Source organism: Tachypleus tridentatus, chromosome 11 (genome assembly GCF_004210375.1).
Source record: "Tachypleus tridentatus isolate NWPU-2018 chromosome 11, ASM421037v1, whole genome shotgun sequence".
Lineage (NCBI taxonomy): Eukaryota > Metazoa > Arthropoda > Merostomata > Xiphosura > Limulidae > Tachypleus > Tachypleus tridentatus.
In genome coordinates, this window is record NC_134835.1 from 42,644,504 (window position 1) to 42,672,002 (window position 27,499).

Here is a 27,499-nt window from a genome sequence, read left to right on the forward strand (position 1 = left end):
CATTTATTATGGGAGTGTTTTCTCCATGTTTGTGGAATTGTGTTTTTAAGAGCTTCAGTAACTTGCTTTACGTAGTTGTCGAATTCCATTTTATTGTTAGCAACATATTCGAATAAGTGACAGATGGTAGTAGAATGTAGCGTTACACGTGAGCCAGCCAGTTTTAGTGTACATGTACACTAAGGGAGTCACGTGCCTTGCTGGGGGGGGGCAGCGCGGGTGAATCATACAGGAAATGGGGAAGTGGCCGCTGGTGATTTCGTCATGCACACTGAAGTTAGAGATTCTGTTTACTGTTGCCTTGGGAGCTAAATGAAATCAAGTACATCATAGGAACCGTTAGCAACAGAAAAATATGTAGGCGTATGGTCATTTATTAGATGCATGTTGTTTATGGAAAGAAAATTTATTATAATTGACGCTCTGTGCGTGTTTCTGTATCCTTTCAGCTCTGTATGTGTGGGGAATTAAAGCCCCAATGGTTTTGGGTTACGATCTGCAGGAATTTGTAAAAAGTTAATGTCGATATCTTTTGAAGATGAACAATATATAACTAGGATCAGGATTGTTCGTCGGTTATTGAGGTTATGTTGCAAAAGATTGTTTCATTTACGTTTGATTTGAAAATATTTTCTATCGAGTTGAGATGTGATATTTCTATGCTAAAGTAAACGATTATACCTCTGCTGTTTTCAGAACGAGGTACTGAATGTTGGGAATTCACTCGGGGGGGGGGGAAGCAGAGGATGTCCAGTTACTTATATGCAGAGAGGTGGAGTCTTACATGAGTTCTGATAATTTTTCACCTGTCGGCTCAGAGGCTGAGCTTGTATGAAATGAGTGGTGCACTGGAGAAAATTTTTCTGGCACCTTCATTTTCTCAAACAGCTAATCAAGTGCCTAGGATGGACATCTCACCTCCTGCAATATTGCTTCAACTAGGACATCAAGTCTTGAGCATTTTTCCTGTAGCTTATGACTCTTTTTCTTTGTTGAAAGAAAGTCATTCAGCTGATTACCTGGTCTTTCCATCTTTGCCAGACATTGTTGTGTATTTTAGTAGATTTACTAAGCCCTCTTGAGACAGGAAGTGCAATGCCTTGTCCTCCTTATATTATGGATCAGTATGCCTTAGCTTCCATTGTCTGGATAATTTGGGTTTTCAGAGGTTAATTTCTCTTCTTCCTGTTTGGGGTTCCAGGTCTGATGCCATTGTTCATCTTAATCAAACCTGGTTTTCTTGAAATAGTTTTGTGTTTTTTATCTTCTTTATTACTGTTATCTGAGGCCCATCACAGGTCATTTGCTCAACCTTCAGAGGATCTTAGTCATTGATTGACTTCTTCTTTGGTATAGATATTGGCTTCTGCTCTTGCCTTGGTCTCTTGGTTATTTTGTTGCTGGGATCTTTTGGAAAGAGAAGCTTCTCCTAAAGGAATTTGATTTCCTTCTTCAGCCTTTAGAGATTTCAGGGAAGCTCCTTTTCTCAGGCATTCCCAATTCCATGGAATATAGGGTGGATGTGGTTCACTTTCACTCTTTTGACTCAGGACTCTTTTCTTTTCTCAATCTTCTATTGGACAGCTTTCTGCATCTACCATTAGGGTTTCCAGACCTCCTGCATCAGTTGCATGTTCTATCAGAACACAAGGGAGATTCTACCCTTATCAGCAAGTATTCTCTGCTTGTATAGAGTCTAGACAATGTTGTCTGTGATTATGTTATGAAGTTCTGTCATGTGAGGGCTTGACTCAGATGGTACACATGTCAGATCAGTGGGTCGTTCAAGCTCTTATGACAAAATTAGTCTTTTGTTTCATGCCTCTTTTTTCCACTCCTAGCCATCTAGGGTCTTTTGCCCAAAGAGGCCACAGAACATGTTGACTCTTTGCCATTTCTTATTTATATGATCTTGGTTCCAGATTGTCTTTTATGCCTGATTAGGACTCTATGATATTATGTTGCAGATGTTGAAGACTTTTGTGGTTCAAGCCATCGTTTGTTTCTCCACTGGGATCCTACAGTGTCACATGACTTATACTCTGTCATTTTGATAGGTTGTGTTTGCCAGTTGGTTCATATTGCTTACTCTGGCTTTCACTGGAGGAGTAGAAACTTCTTTGATTCTCATCTCATCATGTTTGCTATATTTTAATATACCTGGTGGCTCAGTTGAGCTGCTCACTGGGGGAGATTGTACAGGCTGGTATGTGGGCTCCACCTAATACATTTATATCTCATTGTTTGCATGATTTGGCAATTGCCTTCATAAAAGGTTTTCAGCTACTCCTTGTGGCTTTTCACATCCCAGCTAAGTTGTGAGAGAGGTGACTGACTTCTCTCTTTGTAGTTATTCTTTTTAGGGACCCTCTCACTATTTTCATTTGAATCCCTCTTAGTGAAGGATGTTACCTGGTTAGGTGTGTTTCTTTCCAAATCCACATTAGCTACCAGTATATTGATAAAAACTTACTGATAGAAACAAGCTCTGTTGAGAGATGCTGTGTTCCATGAGACCACCTTGTGGGTTTTTGGAGTAGGGTGTGTAAACCATTATATACACTACTGGACTTCCACTTCTGGTATAAGTAAAGCATAAGGGGATTTTTCCCATCCCTGGATTGAAAATAGAGAATATTGTTCTCCTGTTGCCCTTTCTCCAAGGCACAGTTCTTTGAAACTTCCTCATTTCTCCTCGTGGAGCATAGGAATCCTTACTACTCCCAATTATAGATGGATCTGCATGTAGAGAATAACAAAATTTAAGTTGATATGGACAATACAGTGCAGTATAAATGATGTATAAAGTGAGGTAAGATTTATACAAATGTTTAAAAGGGCATAAAAAAATAACTTTTGTCAGGATAAAACTATTTCATTTCTGCTGTGTGTATTGATGAACAGAAGACATATTAATACTAGAAGTAAATGAACTTATAACACCAAAATGTTATTATTTAATTAGACACTGTTTTTTATTGTGTAGCTTTTTCAGGAGTATTCACTAGAACACAAACCAAACCTGGCAGTGCAAAGCTTCAAATGGTTTAAATAATAATTCTGTTTGAATTTATAACATGCATTTGTACAGAGTGCTTTATACTTACTAAGTAGTAAAGCATATTTTTGAAATTATGAACTATTATTTATAGCAAACAAAAGTTCTATGAAGTAATGAAGTAATAAAACCATTTGTGGTCATAATTCTTCAATAGGAAGAGCTTCTTTGAATTTTCTGTCAGTGTACAGGGAATGGTGATTTCAAGTAAGGTGTTACTTGTCAATAATTAGTTAAAAATGATTTGAAGTGTATTCCTTTAATGTTATTTATAAAAAGCATCAGCATATTCTTCTGTCCTTGTGTGTATGGTTCTTCAATTTTCTCCTATGTACATATGATGGCAAATGTTACATGTGAGCTGGTAAACTATGCTGGAGACAAAACATTCATTTTTATGCTGTAAACACATTTATTTAAGACAGTCAGCTTTATTAGTCTGTAGGGCAGTGTACTGGGATTTTGAAACCTGGCATTTTAGGGTTGGACCTGGCCATTCTATAGCCTTATTTAGCAGTTGAGATTTCCTGATTGTAGTTTTTATTTCTTAAAGATAGCATCATCAATTAGAGGTGTTACTTTTAGAAAATCAGGTTTTTCCCTCCTTGGTTATCTGTTTTTTCTTATGTTGGAAGTGTTATGCTTATTTTTGCATGCCTTATTTCTTGAAAATTTGTTGGATGTAAAAAAGGTGTTTATTCATTGCTCAAAAGAAGTGATTTTAGTTTAATACATGTATTTTTAAAATCTTTTTTACAATCGTGACAGATTCAGTTAGTTCTTCAATAATTGCATTTTTTTTTAAGTTTTGGGATGGTGGCAATTCAAGTTAAGGAAGAGGTTTTATTATTGGTTTGTAAAACAAAGTTGATTGTATATTATTGTCACTGTCAGTCCTTTAGGAAACATAAAGAAAATCTGTATTCCTCTTGTCATTCAAAGGATTCAAGGTGAATTGAATGTAGTGGGTCTATGAAATTTGAAAAGTCTAAAACTTTATTGAAGAAGGATGACTGTGGTTCCCCATTCCAAATGTGTTATCAGTGTGTCTAAGCCAGGGATGAGGGCCAGTGCTGGTATCTTGATGCCACATATCAAGTGCCATTATTTCAGAGACATGCATAAATATTACAACATAAATAACAGTGATCTGTAATACCCACTGAGTTGAAGATATACTTTGTGTCAACACAAATATATCCATTGAAAATATTTCTATAACAGTGTCTATTGTCAGTCTGTACATTTCCAAATTGTTTATGTGATTTGACATTAATTCACATACTACATTGACACCATCTTCTGCACAGGTGTATAGGGAGCTGCAGCATCCAATGTAAAAAGTATTGTTATGTTGGTTACTAAGTGAAGTACGTACTTGATTCATGATAACAGGTCTTGTGTATTATTTAAATGTAATGTAATGCCATTCTCGGTAACAACACCAAAATTATGTGCATAAGCCAAGACAGACTTTCAGTGGCATTGTCATATGCTGAGACTATGGGTCCTAGTGACATATCATGGTTATATTTCTTTGATAAACCATGTGGTTCGATGATGATAGAAGGTTTAAGTTCATCCAGTAACTCCTTAGGGAGGTTATTTGTTTTTTTAAGTTAAAATATTAGCTTTTGTCTTAATTTTTTGATTGGATCACTATTAAGTATTTGAAACTTATTCCAAATATTTTTTGTTCATAAATGTTTCTGCTGAAAACTATAAAACCTTTACATTTGTCCCATTCTTTGATAATGTTATTTTTTAAAGCTTTTTAAGGGCTACTTGTTCTTGGACATTTAAGTTAGGCTTGGCTTGATGATTCTTAACAAGGATAGGAAAACATGTGGACTCTCTTTATAAACAACAACATGAAAGAAGTGCAGTTGCAGATCCTTTTTCAACTAATTATGGACAAGTAACACCCGACTTGAAACTATCATTCTCTGTACAATTCCTCACCAAGTACATTAACAAAAGATTCAAAGAAGTTTTTCTCATTGAACAACTATGACCACAAATGAATAGGGACAAAGAATGGTGCCAATAATTTTAATTATTATTATTATTTATTAAACCTATCTTTTTGTTACTTCACTCTGTAATATTAATAGAACTTTAGTTTATTACAAGTAGCAGTTAATTATTTCAACAATACTTTTCTATCAGAAATACGTTTTACTACTTAATATGTCAAAAGCACTGTAGAAATGCACTTTATAAATTTATTATTTGAACAATTTTAAGCTTTGTTTTACCAGTTTTAGCTTGTATTTTAGTGAATGCACCTGAAAAAGCTGTAAAGCAAAATGTTGAGTGTCTAATTGAATAACATTTTGATGTTATAAGGTAGTTTATTTCTAGTATTAAAAAGATAATTCTATAGATGAGAGGAAATAAGTATTATGAAAAATATATCTTCAATGTAGAAAAATGTTAACTTTCTGACAAGTTTTGTTTTATTTTAACATACAGAAAAGAAATAGCTATCTTCATAACAGAAATTGTTGTGCAGTGGTTTGTTTTTTGTATTTAACAAACATTTTTGTAATCACTAAAAACTTTTTTCTTTCCAGAACTTCATCAGTAATTGTTATTAAATGGAATTGGTATCTTTTTTCCATCATAAATATGATTAGCTTGGAAGAAAATTAAATTTGAACTACCTAGGAGATCACTAATTAATACAAGATCTATTTTAAATAATAGAAATAGGTTTGGTTTCCTTGTATTAAAATATTGGTGCATGAGTGTCTTTTAACCCTAAAATCAGAAGTTGATTGTAAAAAAAAATTGCCAAATTGTAGTGACAGTTTTAAAGAAGACAAAATTTGCTAGACTAATTTCTCTTATAAAATTGTGTTTAATCTCTTGATTTTAAAAATGCATTGAAAGTGTTTATAAGTAAGATTACCATTGCTCAGGGCTATTCCATGTTGACCTTCATTAGCATTATAAAATACATTTATAGCATCTGGAACACTTCACACTTCAACCATTTATTATGAGTTTCATTGGTGAGATCTGATCAATCATATCTAAGTCTGTCAACCACTAAAATGATCTAAGACATTGGAAGGATATTTTCTTTTTTAAGAGTTTTTGTGTTATTGGATTCCAACATTTTTTGTGATTACTTTAACTTCAGTAGGAATCTCATCATGACAGTAACTACATTTGCACTTCATCCACACATCACAACTTTCAGCCTTGCTGTTGCAACTTGGGTGAATATGACTTTTGGGCATTCTGCCAGTGCATGTTGATTACCTTAGCATTGAAAAAAAGTTCAACTGTAGACAAATTACCTCACAAGAGTCAATGGATCTTCACTGAAATTGTGACAGAATCAAGAAAAACTAATTTTTATATGAAGATTTCTTTACAAGAGGTTAACCAATGAGCACAAATATATTATATAAAAACTATAATACCACATTATTGTTGAAATACAATTGAGTGATTTTTCTTGCTTGAAGGATATTGTGATGAGCAAGTTATCAACTAATTTCTGTATGATTGACTCTTGATTATAGGATTAAAAAATGATAAAACTGATGACTCTGATTTAGGCCATCAAATATATTTTGTGCAAACTGAAGACTTGTCATATATAAAGATTTGATAAAGGATTATTTATATATAAAGTTTAGTATATTTATCTTTTATCAGTTCTTAAGCTAAAACATTTATGAACCTTTAGTATTAATCAGTATTGTGAAATCTCAGAGGTTCTCAGTCAGTGGTGGCTGTAATGGCAATAAATACTGGATTTTTATATAAAAAAATATTAACTGTAGAAAACGTTTACTATTTACACACTGTGTATGGCCCATTATAGTGTTGCTGACAATAGGAATAAGGAATAAACTCGACAAAAACATCTCATCTTTAAAATCGAAAAAAGTGTAGATGACCTTGACAGTTAAATGCAGTTCAAGAACAAGCTCGAATAGACATACCTAATAACAGTGAAACTGAATTTGTGGAAGAAGTACATCTAACAGTCACTATAAAGACACATACTTAAGTACATATGACATGCACAAGATTATATTCCCAAATACAACTTTTGACTAAACCCAAGTAAATAAAATTAAACATGTTGGGCCCGGCATGGTCAGGTGGGTTAAGGCGTGCGACTCGTAATCTGAGGGTCGTGGGTTTGCATCCCCGTTGTATCAAACATGCTCACTTTTTCAGCCATGGGGTTGTTATATTTGATGGTCAATCCCACTATTCATAGGTAAAAGAGTAGCCCAAAAGTGGCAGTGGGTGGTGATGACTAGTTGCCTTCCCTTTAGTCTTACATTGCAAAATTAGGGATGGCTAGTGCAGATAGCCCTCGAGTAGCTTTGTGGGAAATTCAAAAACAAAAACAACAAAACCAAATATGTTTTAAATCCAGTTCTACTGACATGTATAACAAAATGCTGTTCTGCATCCATACTATTTACCAAAATTTACTTGAAAATATGAGGCATTATAATGAAAATGATTATTAATTACCATCATATTGAACATTATTTATAAATGTAAGCAGGTCAGATATAAAACATTTAGTGAATAGATTGCATTTATACATTAACAGTCCAATTTGTTAAGGTTTGGTTTGTATAGCAGATTTAGATTAGATCACAATTAATATATTAAAAATTGGTTGTTGCTTGTATGAAATCTTACTTTGTGGTTATAAGTCTTGTTTACGTAAGAAAATTACTTTACACAGTTTTACAGTGCATATCTTATGTTGTAATGTGCAGGATATTACTAGAACTTGCTGTAGGAGTAACTTTAACATGTTAGTTTTGGTTTTTTCATATATGTGTAGGACACGTTGGAGTGTGCTCTCAAGTTTCATCAAGAAACACCTATCAAAAAAGGTTATGTAACTTTACAAGATGCTGAACTTCACAAAAGGCTTCTTACACAGGTTGGTAGATTTAATTTGTAGAGACCTTAAAAACTTAGCCATAAGATTGAAGGATGTATACTAATGCAAGCTTGTAGACTTTTATGTGTAAAGATCTTGTATCTGGGTCATCAGGTTAAAGCTGTTACCTGTCTTAACTACTAGTACATGTTTGTAGGTTTTGTTTTGAAAAACTGGATATTCTGATGAGGTACTTACCATTTAGAATACAAGGTATTCCCATGTAGTGCTGCACTCTGTATGCAAACTTTTTGTACACAAGCATTCTGCTCCCCTCCATTGGAATGTATATTTACAGGGGGTGGACATATGTTATTAATTTGTTACATCTTTTAGTAAATAACAGAAAAATATATAAAACTATATGTTTTTAGAATGAAATCGACAGGATCTGTTTGAATATGATTTTAAATCTTAATTTTAACACTGATCTTTTTAAATATCTGAACTTTTCATAAATTTAGTTACATAAAACCTTAAGTCTTAATTTTAACACTGACTTTTCAAATATCTGAACATTTCATAATTTTAGTTACATAAAACCTTAAATTTTAATTTCAACATTTTTCATGATTTCAGTTACATTTTTTCAGAAGGTGTTCTGTATTTGGTGTAGTTAAATCTTCTTATTTCAGTAAGCCTACAAAATGATCAAACAAGTTTTTCTACAATTGTGGAGTCAATAAAAGATATGTTAGAAATAAGTCCTCACTCACACGTTTGTGATTGTCTCTCTTGATCAAACTTCTGTGTTGTGAGTCACAGTGGAGATAAGGGGATTGTTCCAGTTCTATCCTTTTTGCTATCCCTCATTGTACCTTATGCCTACTTCTCTCAAGAAACTAAAATTTGATACACTGTATGTAATAGTAACATAATCTGGTTTAAAAAATAAAAAAACTTGACACAGTTATTGAGACTACTTATCTGAATGACTTGTCTTAAAACCTGATACATGTATACGTAATAATATTTCCTGGCTTAAGTGACCAAATCATATGAGTGTTTAGTTATTTGGAATCAAAATATGATATAAAGTAGTTACAGATCCTGATAACAAAATATTATTCCATAAATATGCTTTGATTTTATATTTTAGAAATAACAAACATCCATTTACTTTGAAGATGTTAAGACCTGTTACATATAATATATAGTAAATGAATTAAAATAAACATGGAGTCAGATTCCTAATCTTAAAACCCTGATCCTTCTACAATTTTGAAAATGTAGACCTGTTTTTAAGTTGCTGTTTTATTAACTTGTTTTCCCCCCCACTATTGTGTAATTTACTGTTTTGGTGCCATTGTTAATTTTATTACTGTTCAGTAATGTTTGATATTGCAATGTTATTACAACTAACATGTCTGCTTGTCTGTTACCTAAGAAACATTAGTACTATCTTCAATTTCTGTGTGTGCAGTTTTCTTGAATTAAGAATTCTCACTTTTTTTTATATTTTTGTATTACATAACTTGGCAGTTATCAATATGTTGTCTAAGGAAAGGTTGCATATTATGGAAAGGAAGAAGCAGCAAAGTGTGTGTATGTAAATTCCTGTTGTGGTGTTCTGAGAATAAACAGAAAATGTTTGAGAACCACTGCTCTGACTGAAGTTATTTCAAATTAAGTGTGAAAACTCTCTCTAAAATAGATGCCACCAAAGAACACACAACCTTATCATCATTATCTGAATTAGAACATTCATTTACAAGATTGTACATATTCCAGTTAGAACTTTTAGCATCATTAGAGGTAACATTATATTAAAACAAATGTTATACAGTTTATCATATCATAAAACTATTTTTCATTCCTTTAAGTAATTCTTTTAAATGTATTTCTTGTAAGCTTAAATGATACCATAATACTTGTTTTTGTACTATCAGAATAGTTATTTTAATTAAGTAATAAGTGAATTAATAATATTTTGTGACTAATATTTAACTATCATAATTTCATAATGATTTTTTATGGATGTTTGTAGTAGGAACTTTAAAATATTTTAAAACAACAAAATAAAGTTAATTACTACTAACTGTTGTATCACTTTTATCAGAAAATTTATGTAATTGGAAGCATATTATTTAAGTTTGCTGTCTCTTCAGTGTAGTGTTAAATTAGTATAATTATGTTTATATAAATTTCAACTTCTAACAATTTGAGGCATGAGTTAACAAATATTACTTACAAGCTCTTAGCAAGACATGATAATAATTACAACTTTTGTTGGTTCAGGGTAGGAATATAATAGAATATTATAATAAGCTTTGAGTGATTTAACTGGGCTCATATCCTCAAAATATGGTAATAAATTACGTCAGAAACAGAAATATAAATTTGTTTCCATTTTTAATCTAAAAGCGAACTTAAAAACTGAAACTGTTTATCGAGGTTGACTTTTTCTGATTAAAGTTTATTTTTACTTGCTGTGTAAAGTTAGCCAGAAACATAGATATTTGAATAAGAGAAGTAATAACCAAATCACACAAGATGATCTTTAAAAAATGTTTTATCAAAGGAAACAAATAGCAGCTTTCATTTTATCTTGACTGGGATATAAATGTTTGCAGGTCTCTTTGTGGATGGTCCCGACATCCCAAATTGATACACATTCCTTTGTTTTCAACACCATTAAGCACAAGGGATATTCCCAACTAGAACATTTTAAGTATAATTTAAAATAAAATAATGTTTATTTTTAAGTAGTGTTTTTTGGAAACATTATAAATGTTTGCAGGTCTCTTTGTGGATGGTCCTGATGTCTCAAGTTGATACATATTCCTTTGTTTTCAAATGCCATCAAGCATAAGGGATATCTCCAACTTGAAAATTTTAAATCCTAACCTGGGCACATGTTTGATCTGCATTTACGAATATTTTTTCCAGAAAGGGATGTTACATAAATCTTCCAAAAGCTTTAAGTTTTCAGTGCCATCAACACTCCTTATGAAATGCCAAGCAGTGTCAAAATATTGTTCTGGTTCATGTCTATCCACTATGATTATATATTAGCTGTAACTGTCACATGACTTGCTGATTTATATATTTAAAATTGTTTTAATATGACACACTCAACAATTTATATGTGTTTTTTTATTTGTTTTATACAGTAAGCTAAACACAGTGTTTGTGTTATGTTGTTTTAGATAAACTTTGATAATTTTTTCTCCTTTCAGTTAACAGCTGCCTGCTATGAACTTCATAGAATTTTTTTCGAACTTTCTACCAAAGAAAAAATGGCAATCATTGCTCAATCCAGAAAACTTCCCAGAGGAAAACGAGTATGACTTAATGTGTTTTTTTTAGACTATAAGTGCTGTTTAAGAATTTTCAATTAAAGTTATTTTAATTTTGATTTCTCACTGAATACATTTCAGCATCATGCTGAAGATAATTTCCACACAATTACCAAACTGCACACGTCACTTTCCTTGGGGATAGGGAGTAACCTTGGTTTTTGGGTTAACAGGTCAAAGATCACTCTCACTATTAAAAAGAAATATAGAAATTTGGTTTCTGTGCAAAAGAAAAACAAAGTACACATGCATCAAAACAGGTAACCATGCTAATGGTCAGGGAAATCAGCCATCTGCTGATAGTTATATTTTAATTTTAATATGATTTAATAATTTTATTTTAAGGTCAGTACACCTGCAGAAATTCAGTTACCTCCAGAACCTCTAAGGAAAATATCTTCAGCAACTCTCAAGTCATTGGAAAGGAAGAAAGGAAGGTAAATTAAAGGAAGTTTAAATAGTGTAATATAAAACAGTCTATGAAAGAGTATGAATTATATATGTACAGCATGTCTTATTTAGTTTAACTTTAGTTTTGGTGTTATTTCTAAAATAAGAGTACATACTGAAGAACATTTGATTTTTTAATATATTAAAATCAACTTGCACAGTAAAGCAGTAATTGTTTAACTCTCAAATTACTGACTTAATTTTATACTGTTTGGGACTGGTGTAGTCCACATACTGCATTATATTAAATAATTTTGTTTTTGTCTGATCAAAAACAATGGATGAAATAATCATTCATTTTCTAGTGGAATCGTCTACAGTACTAGTTATGTTGTTTATCTTTGTTTGTGTGAATTATATGTTATAAGGAACCCTTTAACCAACAAAGTAATATACTTAAAATAATTTGGTGTATTAGTGGATTATTAAATTTTAGGGGAAATTACATAGGCTTGTGAATTTAAACTCCATTAAAGTTTTTTCAGTTTTAATAATGGATTTTCCATAATTCAGCTATGCAAGTTACAAAAATAATATAATTCTTTTTTTCTTTCACGTAAGGATGTTTTACAAATTTGGAAGAAAAAGACTTGCTTAGATCAAATTAACTACAAAAATAACGTTTTTTGTCACTTACACACCTCTTGTTGCCATAGTGACAAATATGTAATATTAAAAAAAAAAAATATTGTTAAAGTACATGTACAAATAGGTACCATTCAAGAATGAACAGCATGCAGCCTGTTAACTATTTTATGTACTAGTGATGTGTTTCTTGTTGTTTTCTTTATTTTAAGCATGACAGAATGTGGCCCTGACGTCAATTAAAATTATTCACGTACATAAAAGTACATATAATGTTTTGTGGAAAACCTGTACATGATGAAGAAAAATGAATATCAGCATACAACAGTTTTTATAGAATATGCAAAAATATCAATACAATAAAACAATTGCAGGTCTGTGTTATTTAGATCCAACATATGTGAGCATAGATATTATTTAGAGAGAAAGAGTTGCATTTAACCATTAGTTGTCTCTTAATACTAATAATATTTCCTTTCTTAATATCTATGTTCTCGGTCCAAGGAAGCAAGCAATGTCTAGATCCATGAATTATTCATCTACAGATCAAAGGTTTGTAGAGTGGCCAAGTGTTAGTTAACTGTTAAGTAATGTAAAATGGAACACTTGTGTAATTTTTATACTAGAAATTTTCTTCTTGAAGAATGAATTTGTGATCTGAGTAATTTATATTTGATCTGAATTGTTAGAGTTGAAATAAAAATATTAGTTTTAGAATAACAAGCAAAATATTCAAAGTTGAGAGAAACATCAGTAACAAAATTTAAAGAATTAAATCATATCAAAATAAGAAGAATTCATAAGTATAAATATAAAAGGTGTGTAGAAAGTTTTAACAAGTTTTTGTAATGCAAAAATACAATTTGTAAATAGTATTTTTATTACACAGCATATATGAGATGTACTGTCACATAAAACATGCAACATTTGTTTATATATATTTATAGTGCTATGTTTATATATCATTGCATTATGAAGACTTGAGAAATACAACTAATTTGCTTGCCTGTACTTACATATCATTAAGCACTGCTATGTCTTAGGGAAGAGTTTGCCAGTTGATAATCCTGTGAATGTGTAACCTAAAACTGTGTTATGTTTAAGGGTTCATCATGATTGGAAAATCTAATATAACTAGATATTCTATCTAGTAATAGAAGCACATTTCAGTTTTTAAAAGTCAAATGCAAGATTGAATAATAATATTTAGTGGTTAAGATTTTCCAGGATTTTTGTCTTGAAACATTTAGTTAATTACTTAAAAGAAAATTTATGATTAGAAATTTTTTAATCAGAAGTATTTGATATGTAGGTTACTTTTAATTTGTTGTTTATGTCAGTAATTTTTTCCTTTGAACTTTAGAGCAGGTAGCTCAGTTGTAATAAAGCCTCGAAATTCTCCTCCTGGTTTGAAAAATTCTGTGAGTACAAAGTTGCAAGCAGTTGACTCAAACGAAATTCATTCAAGAGAAGGTAATCTATTTTTCTTTCTCTCTTGTTACATATTTTTATAAAAATTAAAGCAGACATGCTGTCAAAATGATGTTTGTTGCTATTTGTAACAAATTTTAATGTGGGTCTGTAGATGTACAGAAATTGTTATGAAGGCTGTTGTTGTTTAACACTGTAATAACAAGGCTTTTGAATAATTTATTTGTGTAACAACTTCTTTTTCCTCATCTGGTTGAAGGTATTTGTGTCTTATAAAACTACCAGAAATGTAATTCAATCATAATGAAGTGTAGGCATTGAAAGTAAAGAAACTGATGTGAAATAGGAGTTTTGCAGTTATGTGCAGTTTTCATAAAATGGGAAGAATAATAGTGTTTACTGCTTTGTTTTTGTGAAAAAAAAATTTACACAAAACGTTTATGAAGCTTATTAAAGTTTAAAAAAAAGGATTTGCATAGGCCCTGGAAATCTTGGAATATGACTGAATTTTTAAAAGTTTTTTCCAATCTTTGATTTCCTAGAAATTTGCAATTTTTTATTAAATTTTAAATGCTTGAAAAATCCTGGAATATTTTTTAGGCTACTGAAAATTCAAGTGCAAGCACTTATTCGATCTAGGTCTATTTTCATAATTGGTCACTTCACCAATGTGGTTTATGCTGTTAATAAAAACAGATTTTACTAACTGCAATTGCTTTGCATACTTTGAAAAAAATTCTGCAGGAAACTGTTGAGATGTTTGGAATAATATCTCAGAAGCATTCTGGCAACCAGTAGAAATTGCCAATCAGTCACCAGAATGTTTTATGATGAGTGTTGTCTCACTGTGTTCACTCTTTAATTGCTATTTTTTTCTTGGTGTAGTTTCTAGGCCTACTTATACAGGTACTAGAGTCAACTATTGCATCTCTGCACAAGAGCCTGTACAAAAGGCTACAGTGTTTAAGATAAAGCTTTAGATTAGCATATCTTGGCTACTGCATATAACACTAGGCTTAATGTGAACACACTTCAAGATTGTTCGTTCATTTATGGTAATACCAACAAATGCCAAGCAAGCACAAATTTAAAAGTGAGTGGCTAAAACCCAGTGACTTTAGGGACTGGTTGGCATAAGTTAACAGACCTTAAGTGTTAGTCATCTCTTTGTTGGACTAGACCCATAGTATGGCCCATGTAAGTAGCATGACTTGAATAAAATGTTTATACTACAAATTTATGAGAGTATGATGGATAATTGGTTGGTTTATAACATTAAAATATAAAATAGAACAGCAGTAAAATTTGGGTAATTTGGACCTTTTTACATTAGCTCAATTTTGACAGGTGTAATTAATGCAGCAGATTTATAGCTAGAGTGTTTATAAGAAATATGTTGATATATCTGTCAAATGAAACGGTTTATACAACCATTGTGTCTATGGCCTTAACACAGTAGAAGGGTCTTGATGTTGTCAACCTGAGGCTTTGAAAAAAATCATGGAGTTTTGTTTTATTCTAGATGTGTGAACCCTGAAATGTTCATAGTTTAAATAGTTAGAAAGTAGCAAGGTACTGAATTTGAAAACTTTAACTTGAAAATGAAAAAAATTATTTGTTTCATTCTTAGCCTTTGTTGTGTATAGTTAAGGGAGTAAAGTAAAATTTCTTTTGAAAGTACTTTTGACTTTATTAACTTTGGTGTGCAACTATATTACCAAGTAACACAACTTACAACTAGAACAGTGATTAGTAATATTAGCTAAACAGTTAGTAGCTCCATCAGTCAATAGGTATGATGTGTGCAGTAAAGTGCTCCATCTAAGTGCCTTCCTTCTAGTTAGCAGTTTAAAATAAAATTTGAAATGAAATTTTTTGCAAAATAATTTTGATTTCACCCTGTTTGGTATACTACTATTACCAAGTTGCACAACTAATAACACCTTGTGCACATTTCGTACCTTACTTTTGGCTTGTATAGTCATTCAAAGATTGAATAAATTTAAAGCAATACACTGAGGCATACACTATTTTAGTTATACTTTATTTAGCCATAATGGGAATTATAAAGCTTGAGAAATAATTTCTTGAATAACTGAAAATCTTTCATTGTATTCAAGAAATTAATGTAACAACTAAAACATAATACAAAATGGATATTTTCTAGTAAAATGTCTGTGTGATATACTTGAATAGTTTCTTTACTTAATTTAGTTTTTTGAGATAACATTTCAATTTTCTGTTATTAACAGGTGTACCAAGAAGAACAATCAGACGTGTGCGACGATCCCTTTATGGCAAAATCACCACTGAATCATACGCTTCTCAAATAAGGACATTATTACCGAGAAAAGAGCAGGCTAATTGGAAAGATTAAAACGAAGTTGTTTTTTATAAGAAATTTCTACACAAAAGATATCAGCTGTTACACAAAAAATGCAGAATGGAAACTTCTTTTTTATAGAATTTAAATAGTACAAGTTTTTCAGCCAGTGATGTCAGTAACAATTTTCTCAACCAAATTATATTTTTCTATTATTAAGTGCAAGTTGTAGTAAGGAACAATTTCTTGAGGCCTTTGGTGTATATTAGTTTTTACTAGGCTATAAGCCTTCCTTAAATGTTTGCCTGTATGTTATTGCATAGTAAAGAGATTTTTTGAGTTATAACATTCCTATAGTGTATTGTAAGCTTGCATTTTTAAGAGGTTTAGCACAAATATTTTGCTTTTTGTTTACAGATAACGTAGTTTTCAATATATATATATTTTTGCTGTTCAACTTAATTTTTGTTGCTACTTAATTTTTCTTTAGTGTAGAATTTCATAACTATTTGAAAAATCTAAACCAAGTTGTATCATTACTGTTAAATGGCATTGCTGCTAAAACCTAGTCTTAACCTAATTTTGTACTCGTCATAATCAGTGATAGCCTTTACTTAATATACTGGAACACAAATATTTTTGTCAGGATCTTCTTGTTATGATAAAGTATTATAAAGAACATTCGATTTAAAATATGTATATATATTTTTGTATGTATTAGGATTTATTACTTTTTAAAAAAAACATTATAAAAAGAGTGAAAATTTTACCGAATGTAAGTTGTGAATTTTATAATAAATATGCTATACTTCAGTATTTGGAAGACAATCCATTGGAAAATTAAATATTAAAAAAATCTGATGAAAGTAAAGGCAACTTTGTAATCGAAAGATCTTTTGCACTGCACTCACAATTTAGAATTATAGCAGTCCTAATTCATTTCTTTCTGTATGATCAATAATGTCTTTTGTTTAATATTAGATATGATTGATAGTCTCCCATTACACTTCACTTATCGTCTACATGTTAATATACGAAATGTTAGAACTTTCTGGTCCTATCATTTAATTGTTCATACCATATTTACATAGTCATGCAATGGCCCATTGTGTGGGTATGTGTTTATCCGTTAGCATTCATTATCTGGAGTTGACGAGATTTATAACCGTGAGTTTTGGTACGATAAATTGAAATTATCCGATGGTGTACAGTATTTTGTTGTTGTTTTTTTTAAGGATTTTTACTCCAGAATGGCAATTCTCTCGATGTCGATAAATTCATTTCTTAACCTATAAAAATGCTAGTATTTGATCTCATGGTATTTGGGTTTAACACTTTTACTCAAAAAGCAGAGAACCTGAAGATGACCTAGAAAGGTCGAAACGTTGTTCTCTCCTTATCAATAAAAGTGTTAATACCCATACCAACCGTTCTGAGATACCGGAGTCTATCATTCTACTGTCACGAACTTACCGTACAACAACAGATTTTAAGTTCATAAATTTTGATCCTACAAATTTTGAGGAATTTGTAGTTAAGTGTGTCGTGAAAACCAAGTTAGTAATAGCAAATAATAACAATTTGTTAATGAAATATATTTTTATCTTTAAATTTCATAGATGGCACTACAGAGCACAGGAAAACATTTTTATTTTACATTGATCTATCCAAGTACATCAACAGTATTGGTTAATGAAAATGCTTGTTAGTGAGAAGTTTGTTATTTTAATGTCACGTGGTTGAAGGGGTGGTATTGAATCACATTTTAAATGAAAGCGAGTAAGGCTTAATTATTTATGCTTCAAAGCCTTTAAAAATATTTCATATATCTACGTTTTTAATCCAGAATGTGACTTTACTGTGTTAATAACTTGAAAACGTACTAGAATATAAATATCATACTTATAAATAAATTTTAAAAATGTCTCCAAGTTTATTTCGGGTAATACCGGACCCATCGCAGTTCTTGTGTTTTCGTCTGTGTGTATTTAAAATTAAATGAGTGGTGTAACAACGTAGTGTATAAAATGGGTAATATCAAACTGTTGATCGAGAAAACTTTAAAAATATACTATTGCCAGAGCGAAATAAGAGTCCGTAGAGAAGGAACTCAAACGTTGAGTGTAATAGAAGTGATGAAGAAACAGGTAGTTTTTCATGCAGAGATATACAAGCTAGCCACAAGAGTATAGCTAACATCTATGTGATGGCATGACGTGAAGTGAATGACAGAATTTAACAAGGAACTTATCTGCGGTTCCGGAAATTACAGTGACACTGGATGAATTGAAGATAATTCTTCGAACAGCAAAGAGGGGAAACTGCATTAGGTTCAGATGATATACTCAAAAGTACAAACTACGGAATAGTCTGTAAGGAGAACTACTTGAAATGATCAGTTTGTTAATGTTTGAGTGGAAAATGAAGAAAGATTTTGGAGAGTGCGTAATGGCAGTGTTGTGCTGCTCAAACCATTCAAAGAAGGGATTCAAACTAATAACGAAGCTTATAGAAAAGATAGCATTAAAAAGTTAAGATAAAAAAAAGATTCAAGACCTTGTGGCACAGCATCAGCCAGTGTGTGTGTGACATCACAACAGTGAAAATGCACATTCATTGGACTGTGGCAAGAAAGCTGAAGGCTTTGGAAGCCTTGGGCGTTTTCATATAATGAGTATTGACCGTTCTAGACACCAGGTGCTGTCAGTTGAAATTTGACAGATGAAGACCCGAAACCGTCTATATCAACTGTGGCTTGTCACAAGGATCCTCACTGAGTCGTATTCTTTCAGTGTATATATTGTTATTCTAGTTAACACGCTGAAAGGCCCTAGAATAATACCATATAAATATGTTATTGTAACTGTAGCAAGTATCTCACATTAATGGAAGTGGTAGAAGATCTGTTTCCAAACAGGTAAAGCTTATTGGATGTTCACTACTGGATTTTGTGCAGACACATGCAGCCAGAAGGAGTCTAACCTTTTATGGATGTTGTGATGGGCTATAGAATGACAGTTTCTGATCAATCATGTGAGAAATAAATAACTGAATACTTTTCCTTATCAAATATACTGCAGCTCAAAAATCACCAGAAAAAAAGTATGGAATCCTCTTATGAGCATCAATTGCCTAGTCACTAATGACCAAGATACCAGAGGGTGGAGGATGCAAATAGTTACAAGAGCAGCTAAACTAACGTCCTCTGACATCAGGCTTTTGGGTTTGTTTGAACGGCATTATTACGGTGCAATGGATTCTAGATAGACAAATGCTGCTTAGAGTAACCACAATTATTTCACCCACTATATCGACACTTAAGAGAGGGCAAACAAAGGTTAGTACAGAGGTTAAAGTTGATAAATTGATAAGTGAGTCTAAGGAAGATGTAAAAGAAATATGTCAACTGGAAACGTTAGGAGTATTGAGTTGGTCCAGACAGTTAAACACAGTGTGATTGATATGTGAAGGGAAAAGTCGGGACTGGTCAACACAGCAGAAGTCATGGAATAGATATACGAGTCAATTATAATCGACGTAGCTACACGGTCAGGAGTCAAATAGAAATATGAATGTGTAGTATTTGAATGGTCATTGGCAAAAACTGGTTGATCTCGCTCATTCAGAGCAAAATGTGAAGCATATGGAAATCTATTATTTGGTTGAACCGTAATCGTCACGATTATAATAGGATCATACTCCTGACAGACTCGCCAAACTTCCTCAAAAACTTGGAGACAGATTTTGTTCAAGCACATGCGAAAATCCTTGAGAGACTTGAAGGTTCATCTGAGAAAGACAATATATTGAATTTCACAGAGCCATAATATTCAACGAAAAACGTTATTACTTGGTAAAGCACAGAGAGCCCTTGTGAATCATGTTAAGACCTTAAAATGATGTCGTCAATGAAATAGCATGTAGACGAATGGAACAGACGACCCATTGGTCAACTGGATGAAAGAGGGAGAAAGTACAGAAATGGAGCGAGTGCAAACGTATGTGGCATTGAACGTTATTACTAAAAAAACCTGTTGGAAAATGTCTTGTTTGTTTTTGAATTTCGCGCAAAGCTACACGAGAACTATCTGCGCTAGCCATCCCTACTTTAACAGTGTAAGACTAGAGGGAAGGCATCTATTCATCACCACCCACTGCCAACTCTTGGGCTACTCTTACCAACGAATAGTTGGATTGACTCTCACATTATAATGCCCCCACGGTTGAAAGGGCGAGCATGTTTGGTGTGACGAGGATTCGAACCCGAGATCCTTAGATTACTAGTCGAGTGCACCTGGCCATGCAGCGCCTCTGCCAGTGGCACAGCGGTATGTCTGAGGACTTAAAACTCTAGAAACCGTGTTTCGACATCCGTGGTGGGCAGAGTAATGTGTAACTTTGTGCATAAAACACAAAAAAAATGAATGAGATAATTTATGTTTATCAGGATCCCTAGTTTGTTAACTAATGAATAGTTATTAATGTATATTTTCTGCGTGTCGTGTCTTTGACGACTTTCTAAGATACTGCAGGATAATATTGGATTAGCTATTATTTTAAATTTACAGGTAACATATCTAATACATAAATTACTACCGCTTCGTTTTTTAATGTTAGTGTTTCCATATTTTTTACACGTATTTGTGAAAATACTAAATAACGGTTATTTCAACGATTACATAAAGTATTGATACGTTTTACTAGACACTAAGATCTTCAAATATAGTTTAATTTATTATGTGCTAGTGACATTTCTAGCATGTTAGAAAGTATCTATTTTTTGTAGCTATTTAAAACTGGCAGTAGAGGTAACAGAAGAAGCCCATTTTAGAGGAAGTTGCTCATACCTGTTTAACCAATTTTCAGTTCCACACGTTGAACACTTTCTACAAGATTGTTTAAACGTCTAACATTCAGTGTAATAATGTTTCTTCACGACACTTTTTATCTAATACTTGGTTACTTTTTAAAAGATGCAGTTGAGTTCAACTAGTGCCACCTGTATAATAACTACAATTGACTAATTTCATATGATAGCACAATATCTTTTATTATACGCATAGCACGTTAGTTTGTTTTAGAGAAGAGCTATCTCTACTGCATGAAATGGAACTCCAGATTTTAGTGTTATAGATCCGGAAATTTACGCTGAATCACCTGGGGTCTTGTAAGCTCCAAATTTTTGCATCAACTTGAACCGTCTGTTCAGATGTAATTTATATCATTATATAACCTATAATTATAATTAGCCAATTATAACAAGTATTTCTATTTACAAATTAATATCATATAAAAAATCAAAATCCTCTATTTGCTTGGAAGTTTCCGTATCTTTGCACCATTATCATTCGGTTACGCTAAATGGTTTTTCTTATTCGTTTGCATAGTAGTACGTTTGTTTGTTTTGAATTTCGTAAAAATTTACACGAGGACTATCTGAGATAACTGTCCCTAATTTAGCATTGTAAGGCTAGAAGGAAGGCAGCTAGCTAGTCATCACCACCCACCGCCAATACTCTTTTACCAACGAATAGTGGGATTGACCGTCACATTATAACACCCCATGGCTGAAAGTGCGAGCATGTGTGGTGTGAAAGTGATTCGAACCCGTGACCCTCATATTACGAGTCCAGTGCCTTTACCACGAATCCATGCTGGCCCGTATAGTAGCGTCTATTAGTTTGCTAATAGTCAGTGGCCTTATTAATCAACTATATTCATTTACTTGATAAAGCGCCGCATTTCTTTTATTTTATCTTAATATTCCTCGGTAGAACAACGTTAAAATTCAGCGTTCAAGTCACCGTGTTGGACAGAGCATATAGTCGAATGTGACTTTGCTCTGAAATAAGAAAAAAACAACAACATCTTATTGTTGATTAGTAAGTCATCGTACTTACTGTCTCCTTAAATATGTACTTGGTATTTTAGACCAGCTGCACCAATTAACAGTTATTGTCAATGATTACCATCAAGTAAAATAGTAATCACTGACCTCATCAGTCAACTGCCCATTTTCTTTGTATCTGATGTGGTCTAATGGTTGACATTATGCTTCATCACGTAACGACGTAACGTTCCATGTCACCACATCCGGTCATGTCTCGTTTGACGACTGTGCATCTTGACAGTAACCCTAAAGCATAGTTTCATTTGCAAAAACTTCATTATGAGGCTGTCATGTCCAAAAGACATCATTTTTTCTTTTATATAATTCATTTAACGGACGAAGACGACGCTTTACCAGCATTCGTATAAATAGTCTAATCGCACAGAAATCCATAGGCGCCTTAACACGTATGTCTTGTGTGACGTATTATTATTTATTTTGGATGAATTTGCGATTTATTATATTACCGTGTCATATAACCGGAAATTTGAATTTAAGCTTATTCGTTACTTAAATGTTAATATGTATTAACACTTGTGTTATTTGTCAACAAGATTGATACATACAATTTCCTTTCTTAACACAAATACATTTTAATATACAAACATAGAAACAATAACTGTTATTACTAATAGTTATCAGAAATTATGTTTATATACAACAGTTTTACAAACTTATAGACAATATTGAGTTTTATATCTAGTTTAGAACTGAATATTTTATCGACGATCTAGGGCCACGACAAGTGAATTAATTGAGTTAATATTGTTGCACGTCACTTAAGCTAATAAGGCCCAGCATGGCCAAGTGGTTAAGGCTCTCGACTCACAATGTGAGGGTCGCGGGTTCAAATCCCCATCGCACCAAATATGCTCGCCCTTTCAGCCGTGGGGGCATTATAATGTTCGTTCAATCCCACTATTTCTTAGTAAAAGGGTAGCCCAAGAGTTGGCGGTGAGTGGTGATGATTAGCTGCCTTCCCTCTAATCTTACACTGCTAAATTAGGGGCGGCTAGTGCAGATAGCTCTAGTGTAGCTTTGCGCGAAATTAAAAAACAAACAAATGCTTAAGCTAACGACGTCTTTCTTAACTAGCCTCATACCGCATACCGATGAAGATATTTAATGTCCTCGCAGAAACAAAAACGTCCGAAGTAATTCACTGAAATTGAACCGTTTGTAATATTCGAAATCTATAACGTTCCTGGTCAAATTCTATAGTTTTCCGATTAATAGACAGTAATTACAATTATAGCTTCCTAGGCCTATAGCATACTGACTGTAGCTGTACAATAATATTCTTCTCTTATCTTTTTATAAGAATCACGCGAGACTCTAGAACCTTCACCAAGTTCGCTTTCGACGATACTGTCAGTTACTAGTATTATATACACATATAGTACGTTGTTGATCCTTACTCAAGTTTCGAGAACAAGTGGGACTTGCGCAATACATAGTCAATAATATACGTCACATGCAAAAGTGAAAACTGTACTGAAAGAAGCGTAAGCACTAAAGTAAATGTACAATTTGGTATGTAACAGCACGAATACCCGTTTCGTTTCACAACTGCTTGAAGTATGCAACGGTTGAAGAGATATGTCTTGAATGTAACTATAGATATATGTCCTTCGTAGCTGTGTTGCGTGCTGTTGCCTCTTACGTTACACATGGACGGCTTTTTTCGCTGACTTTTCGTTTTCATAAGTTTTCGCTTTTTACTAGATGCCTCATAGCTCGTGCATAAATTTTACAGGTCTCTTTGTACACGATTCTGGTGTCTTAAGATGATACATATTCCTTTATAATACTTTTAAGTACAAGGATATCTCTGTCTTGAAAACTAAACCCTTGATGTGAAAACATCTTTATAATGTCGGAAAGATAGGTGAAATATATCTTTTCAAACAAAATGTCCGATTTTAGTGTCATTACACTACCAACAAATCACCATACAATGTCAAAATGTAGTTCTGACAAATACCATTCCATCACAGCTTTATATCAGCTGTAACTTGCTGATTTCTGTATTCCAATTCTGTACGGAACTTATTCGATTTTAATAGCTAGAAAAAAAAAATTGTCGTAGCGACCGCTGCTGGTGGCTGTCTTGCGTCTGCCCAGTATATAAAAATATTACCGGTAACTAAACCTCAAACCTTGGGATCTCTGACTTAGCATTCAACCTACATGTACATAAGGCTAAAATTTGCAATTCCGTATTCTTAATAATTATAAGCTAATTTAGACGTTTGAAAGTTTGATTATTATTCCCTAATCTTCAGTTTCTGAATTACCTCACAGACATGTAATACTTACGATAACCTACACCTACATTAGTTCTGAACATAAGAAATAATTTGTCACAACAGTTTTCGGTTATTCGTACTTGTATAATATTTATAATCTATAAGTATTTAATAAGCATGTCCTCTGGTATGTAGTAAACTTATTTTGATCTCCTCCTATATTTTTCAGAGCAATGCAAAAAAGACTAAACAATTGGAAATGTTAGAGAATTGCTTGAGATATATGATCAAATAACAAAAACAGCAAATACCTCTCTCCGATTTTCAAAGGTGTATTCTACAAGGTACCTTTCTACCATGAGCGTCTTTATCAAAGATCGTTTATTTGATCTATTGCATATAGTCGTTTGTCATCACACTCTTATCAACAGCATCAATTGAAAAGAAAAACGTCTGCCTATAAGAAAGATCGATGACCATTAAACCGAGTGAAAAGATGATTAGGCAGGTTTGTCAGGTAACACTAATGACAGAATGTGTTGACTAGTTGACCGAATCCTTCAACGATCTCACAGTATTTGCTTAAAAAAAAGATTTGTCATTTTTCATGCAACAGACAGCTTAAAAATTGTTTATTTTAATTTCAAATGAAGTTTAACGTCAGTGATGTTTAGAGCACAGATGTGAATAATTGGAAATATACTATACGGCAGAGGAAAAATTTGGAAAAAATCCAGATGAATCCCTTAACACTGCTGTTATTGTTCTCAGATTGCAAACTGCTATAGGTAGTGTAACAGTGTGGGATAACATGTTATACTGCCATTCTAAACTATGCTAACATGTTATACCGTCATCTGAACTATGCTAACATGTTATACCGTCATCTGAACTATGATAGCAGGCTATACTGTCATTCTGAACTATGATAACATGTTATACTATTATTTGAACTATGATAACATGTTATACTGTCATGAACTCTGATAACATGTACTGTTAACTGAACTATGATATCTTATACTGTCATTGTGAACTACGATAACATGTTGCTCTGTCATTATGAACTACGATTACATGTTATACTGTGATCTGAACTATGATAACAGGTTATACTGTCATTCTGAACTATGATAACATGTTATACTATCATTCTTAACTATGCTAACATATTATAGTGTCATTCCGAGCTAATGATAACTTGCTATATTGTCATCTGAACTATGATAACATGTTATACTCTCATTCCGAAAGACAATAACATGTTATACTGTAATTCTGAACTACGATTACATGTTATACTGTCATTTGAACTATGATAACATGTTATATTGTCACATGAACTAAGATAAAGGATATACTTTCATTCTGAACTGTGATAAAATGTTATACTGTCATTCAGAACTATGATAACATGTTATACTGTCGCCTGAACTACGATAAAATGTTATACTGTCATTCTGAACTATGCTAACAAGCTATACCGTCACCTGAACTACGATAACAGGTTATACTGTCATTCTGAACTATGATAACATGTTATACTATCATCTGAACTGCGATAACGTTATATTGTCATGTGAACTCTGATAACATGTACTGTCAACTGAACTATAATAACATGATATACTATCATCTGAACTATGATAGTATCTTATACTGTCATTCTGAACTACGATAACATGTTATACTGTCATTATAAACAACGATTACATGTTATACTGTGATCTAAACTAAGATAACATGTTATACTGTCAGGTGAACTATGATAACATGTACTCTCATCTGAACTCTGATAACATGTTATACTGTCATCTGAACTATAATAACATGATATACTATCATCTGAACTAGGATAACATGTTATACTGTCACCTTAACTATAATAACATGATATACTATCATCTGAACAATAATAACATGTTATACTGTCAGGTGAACTCTGATTACATGTTATATTGTCATCTGAACTCTGATAACATGATATACTGTCATCTGAACTTGAAACATGATAATTTACTGAGATCATATAATTATCAGTAGATCTATGACAACATTTTCATTTCATAGGACATGATAGTCTTCTGTTTGTGTCTCCAGCAGGAATGTTATATATTCCTAATTTCCAACGTAATTGCTATAGCGTTTTTCTGCAACGTGAATGTATACGCTCTTTATAACACAATGTTGTTCTTTGTTTTTCTTTTTGATTTTCAGTACATTCGCATAGTTCATCTTTCTTCTGTCTATTCGCTTCAACAAAACAATAAACCTATTACTCAACTTTGGCAAAAACTCAAATAAAAGTTTTACCTGTTTTGATGTTTGTTTTGCTTAGAAGGTCAAAATATAAGGTATTTCTTCTATTGCATGTGTGTCTCTGTGTGTGTTTTCTTATGACAAAGTCACATCGGGCTATCTGCTGAGTCCATCGAAGGGAATCGAGCCCCTGATTTTAGCGTTGTAAATCCATAGGCTTACTGCTGTGCCAGCGGGGGACTCATCTATTGTAATAGGAAAGATGTGAAATGTTTTGGTGATTAATACACTTTTGCAGTATTTTAAAATCTGAGAGAACAGATGTGAAAACGATTGAAACTGGCGATAACGTGGCAGAGAAATCCTTTTATATGAAATGGTTGACTTGGAAACTTCAAAGTCGTCGAAAGAGGCCTTAAATACGTATAGCATGTGTAAAGCTCACCCACCATCTCCTACTCATTCTACACTCACCCATAAATATTAATTCGGAACGTCTCGTACACGCTCACGAACCTCCAGTTTACTGTAACTGTATCTCAACCAAATACGTACAGCTAAGTTGTCAGGTATCGTGCGACTCCAAGCGTCTTAATTCACTGATGCTCCTCGTAGTTTGTTTTGAAACACATGCGAGTCACATATATCATAAATGTTTTGCGCTTTTCACTGTTGGTGGGCAGAAACAAACTGGTAAATTATTCAAATAAAACGACCAGAGCCACACTCACAGTTTGTACAACATAAAATACTCATTGTTCCCTACATTTCCGGGACTGCGGAACAAGTCAGACTTAGTTTATTTGTTACGCTTCTAACGTAAATCTCCCTTATTCAATATCTCTGACCGTCTCAACCTCCGCATTCACAATGGTAGCTAATCAGCTCGTCAATTCTAAACGTGTATTGCAGCTGACATAACATGTTTATAAGTTATCATAATACGACTTGTGTATGAGTGATAAAACCTGCACGCTACAACTGTTTTTGAAATTCATCATTTAGTACATATTTTCTTTCTA

At 32.7% G+C, this 27,499-nt stretch overlaps 1 protein-coding gene across 15 annotated transcripts in view; it reads left to right on the forward strand.

Annotated features, from left to right (window-relative positions):
• Positions 1-16,892, forward strand: part of Cp110 (Centriolar coiled coil protein 110kDa) — a 43,009-nt gene extending 26,117 nt beyond the window's left edge. For 10 of the 15 annotated variants that reach the window (XM_076467038.1, XM_076467042.1, XM_076467047.1 and 7 more), the window contains 6 exons: positions 7,890-7,991; positions 11,171-11,275; positions 11,636-11,727; positions 12,830-12,877; positions 13,689-13,798; positions 16,009-16,892. In XM_076467038.1, coding sequence (XP_076323153.1) covers positions 7,890-7,991; positions 11,171-11,275; positions 11,636-11,727; positions 12,830-12,877; positions 13,689-13,798; positions 16,009-16,133 — 582 coding nt within the window. In that variant the 3' untranslated portion in view covers positions 16,134-16,892. Of the gene's footprint in view, positions 1-232; positions 358-449; positions 2,813-6,206; positions 6,286-7,889; positions 7,992-11,170; positions 11,276-11,635; positions 11,728-12,829; positions 12,878-13,688; positions 13,799-16,008 lie in introns of those variants that run through there. The other 5 variants (XR_013017350.1, XR_013017351.1, XR_013017352.1 and 2 more) reach the window with 5 other exon arrangements.
• The last annotated feature ends 10,607 nt before the right edge of the window (positions 16,893-27,499 follow it).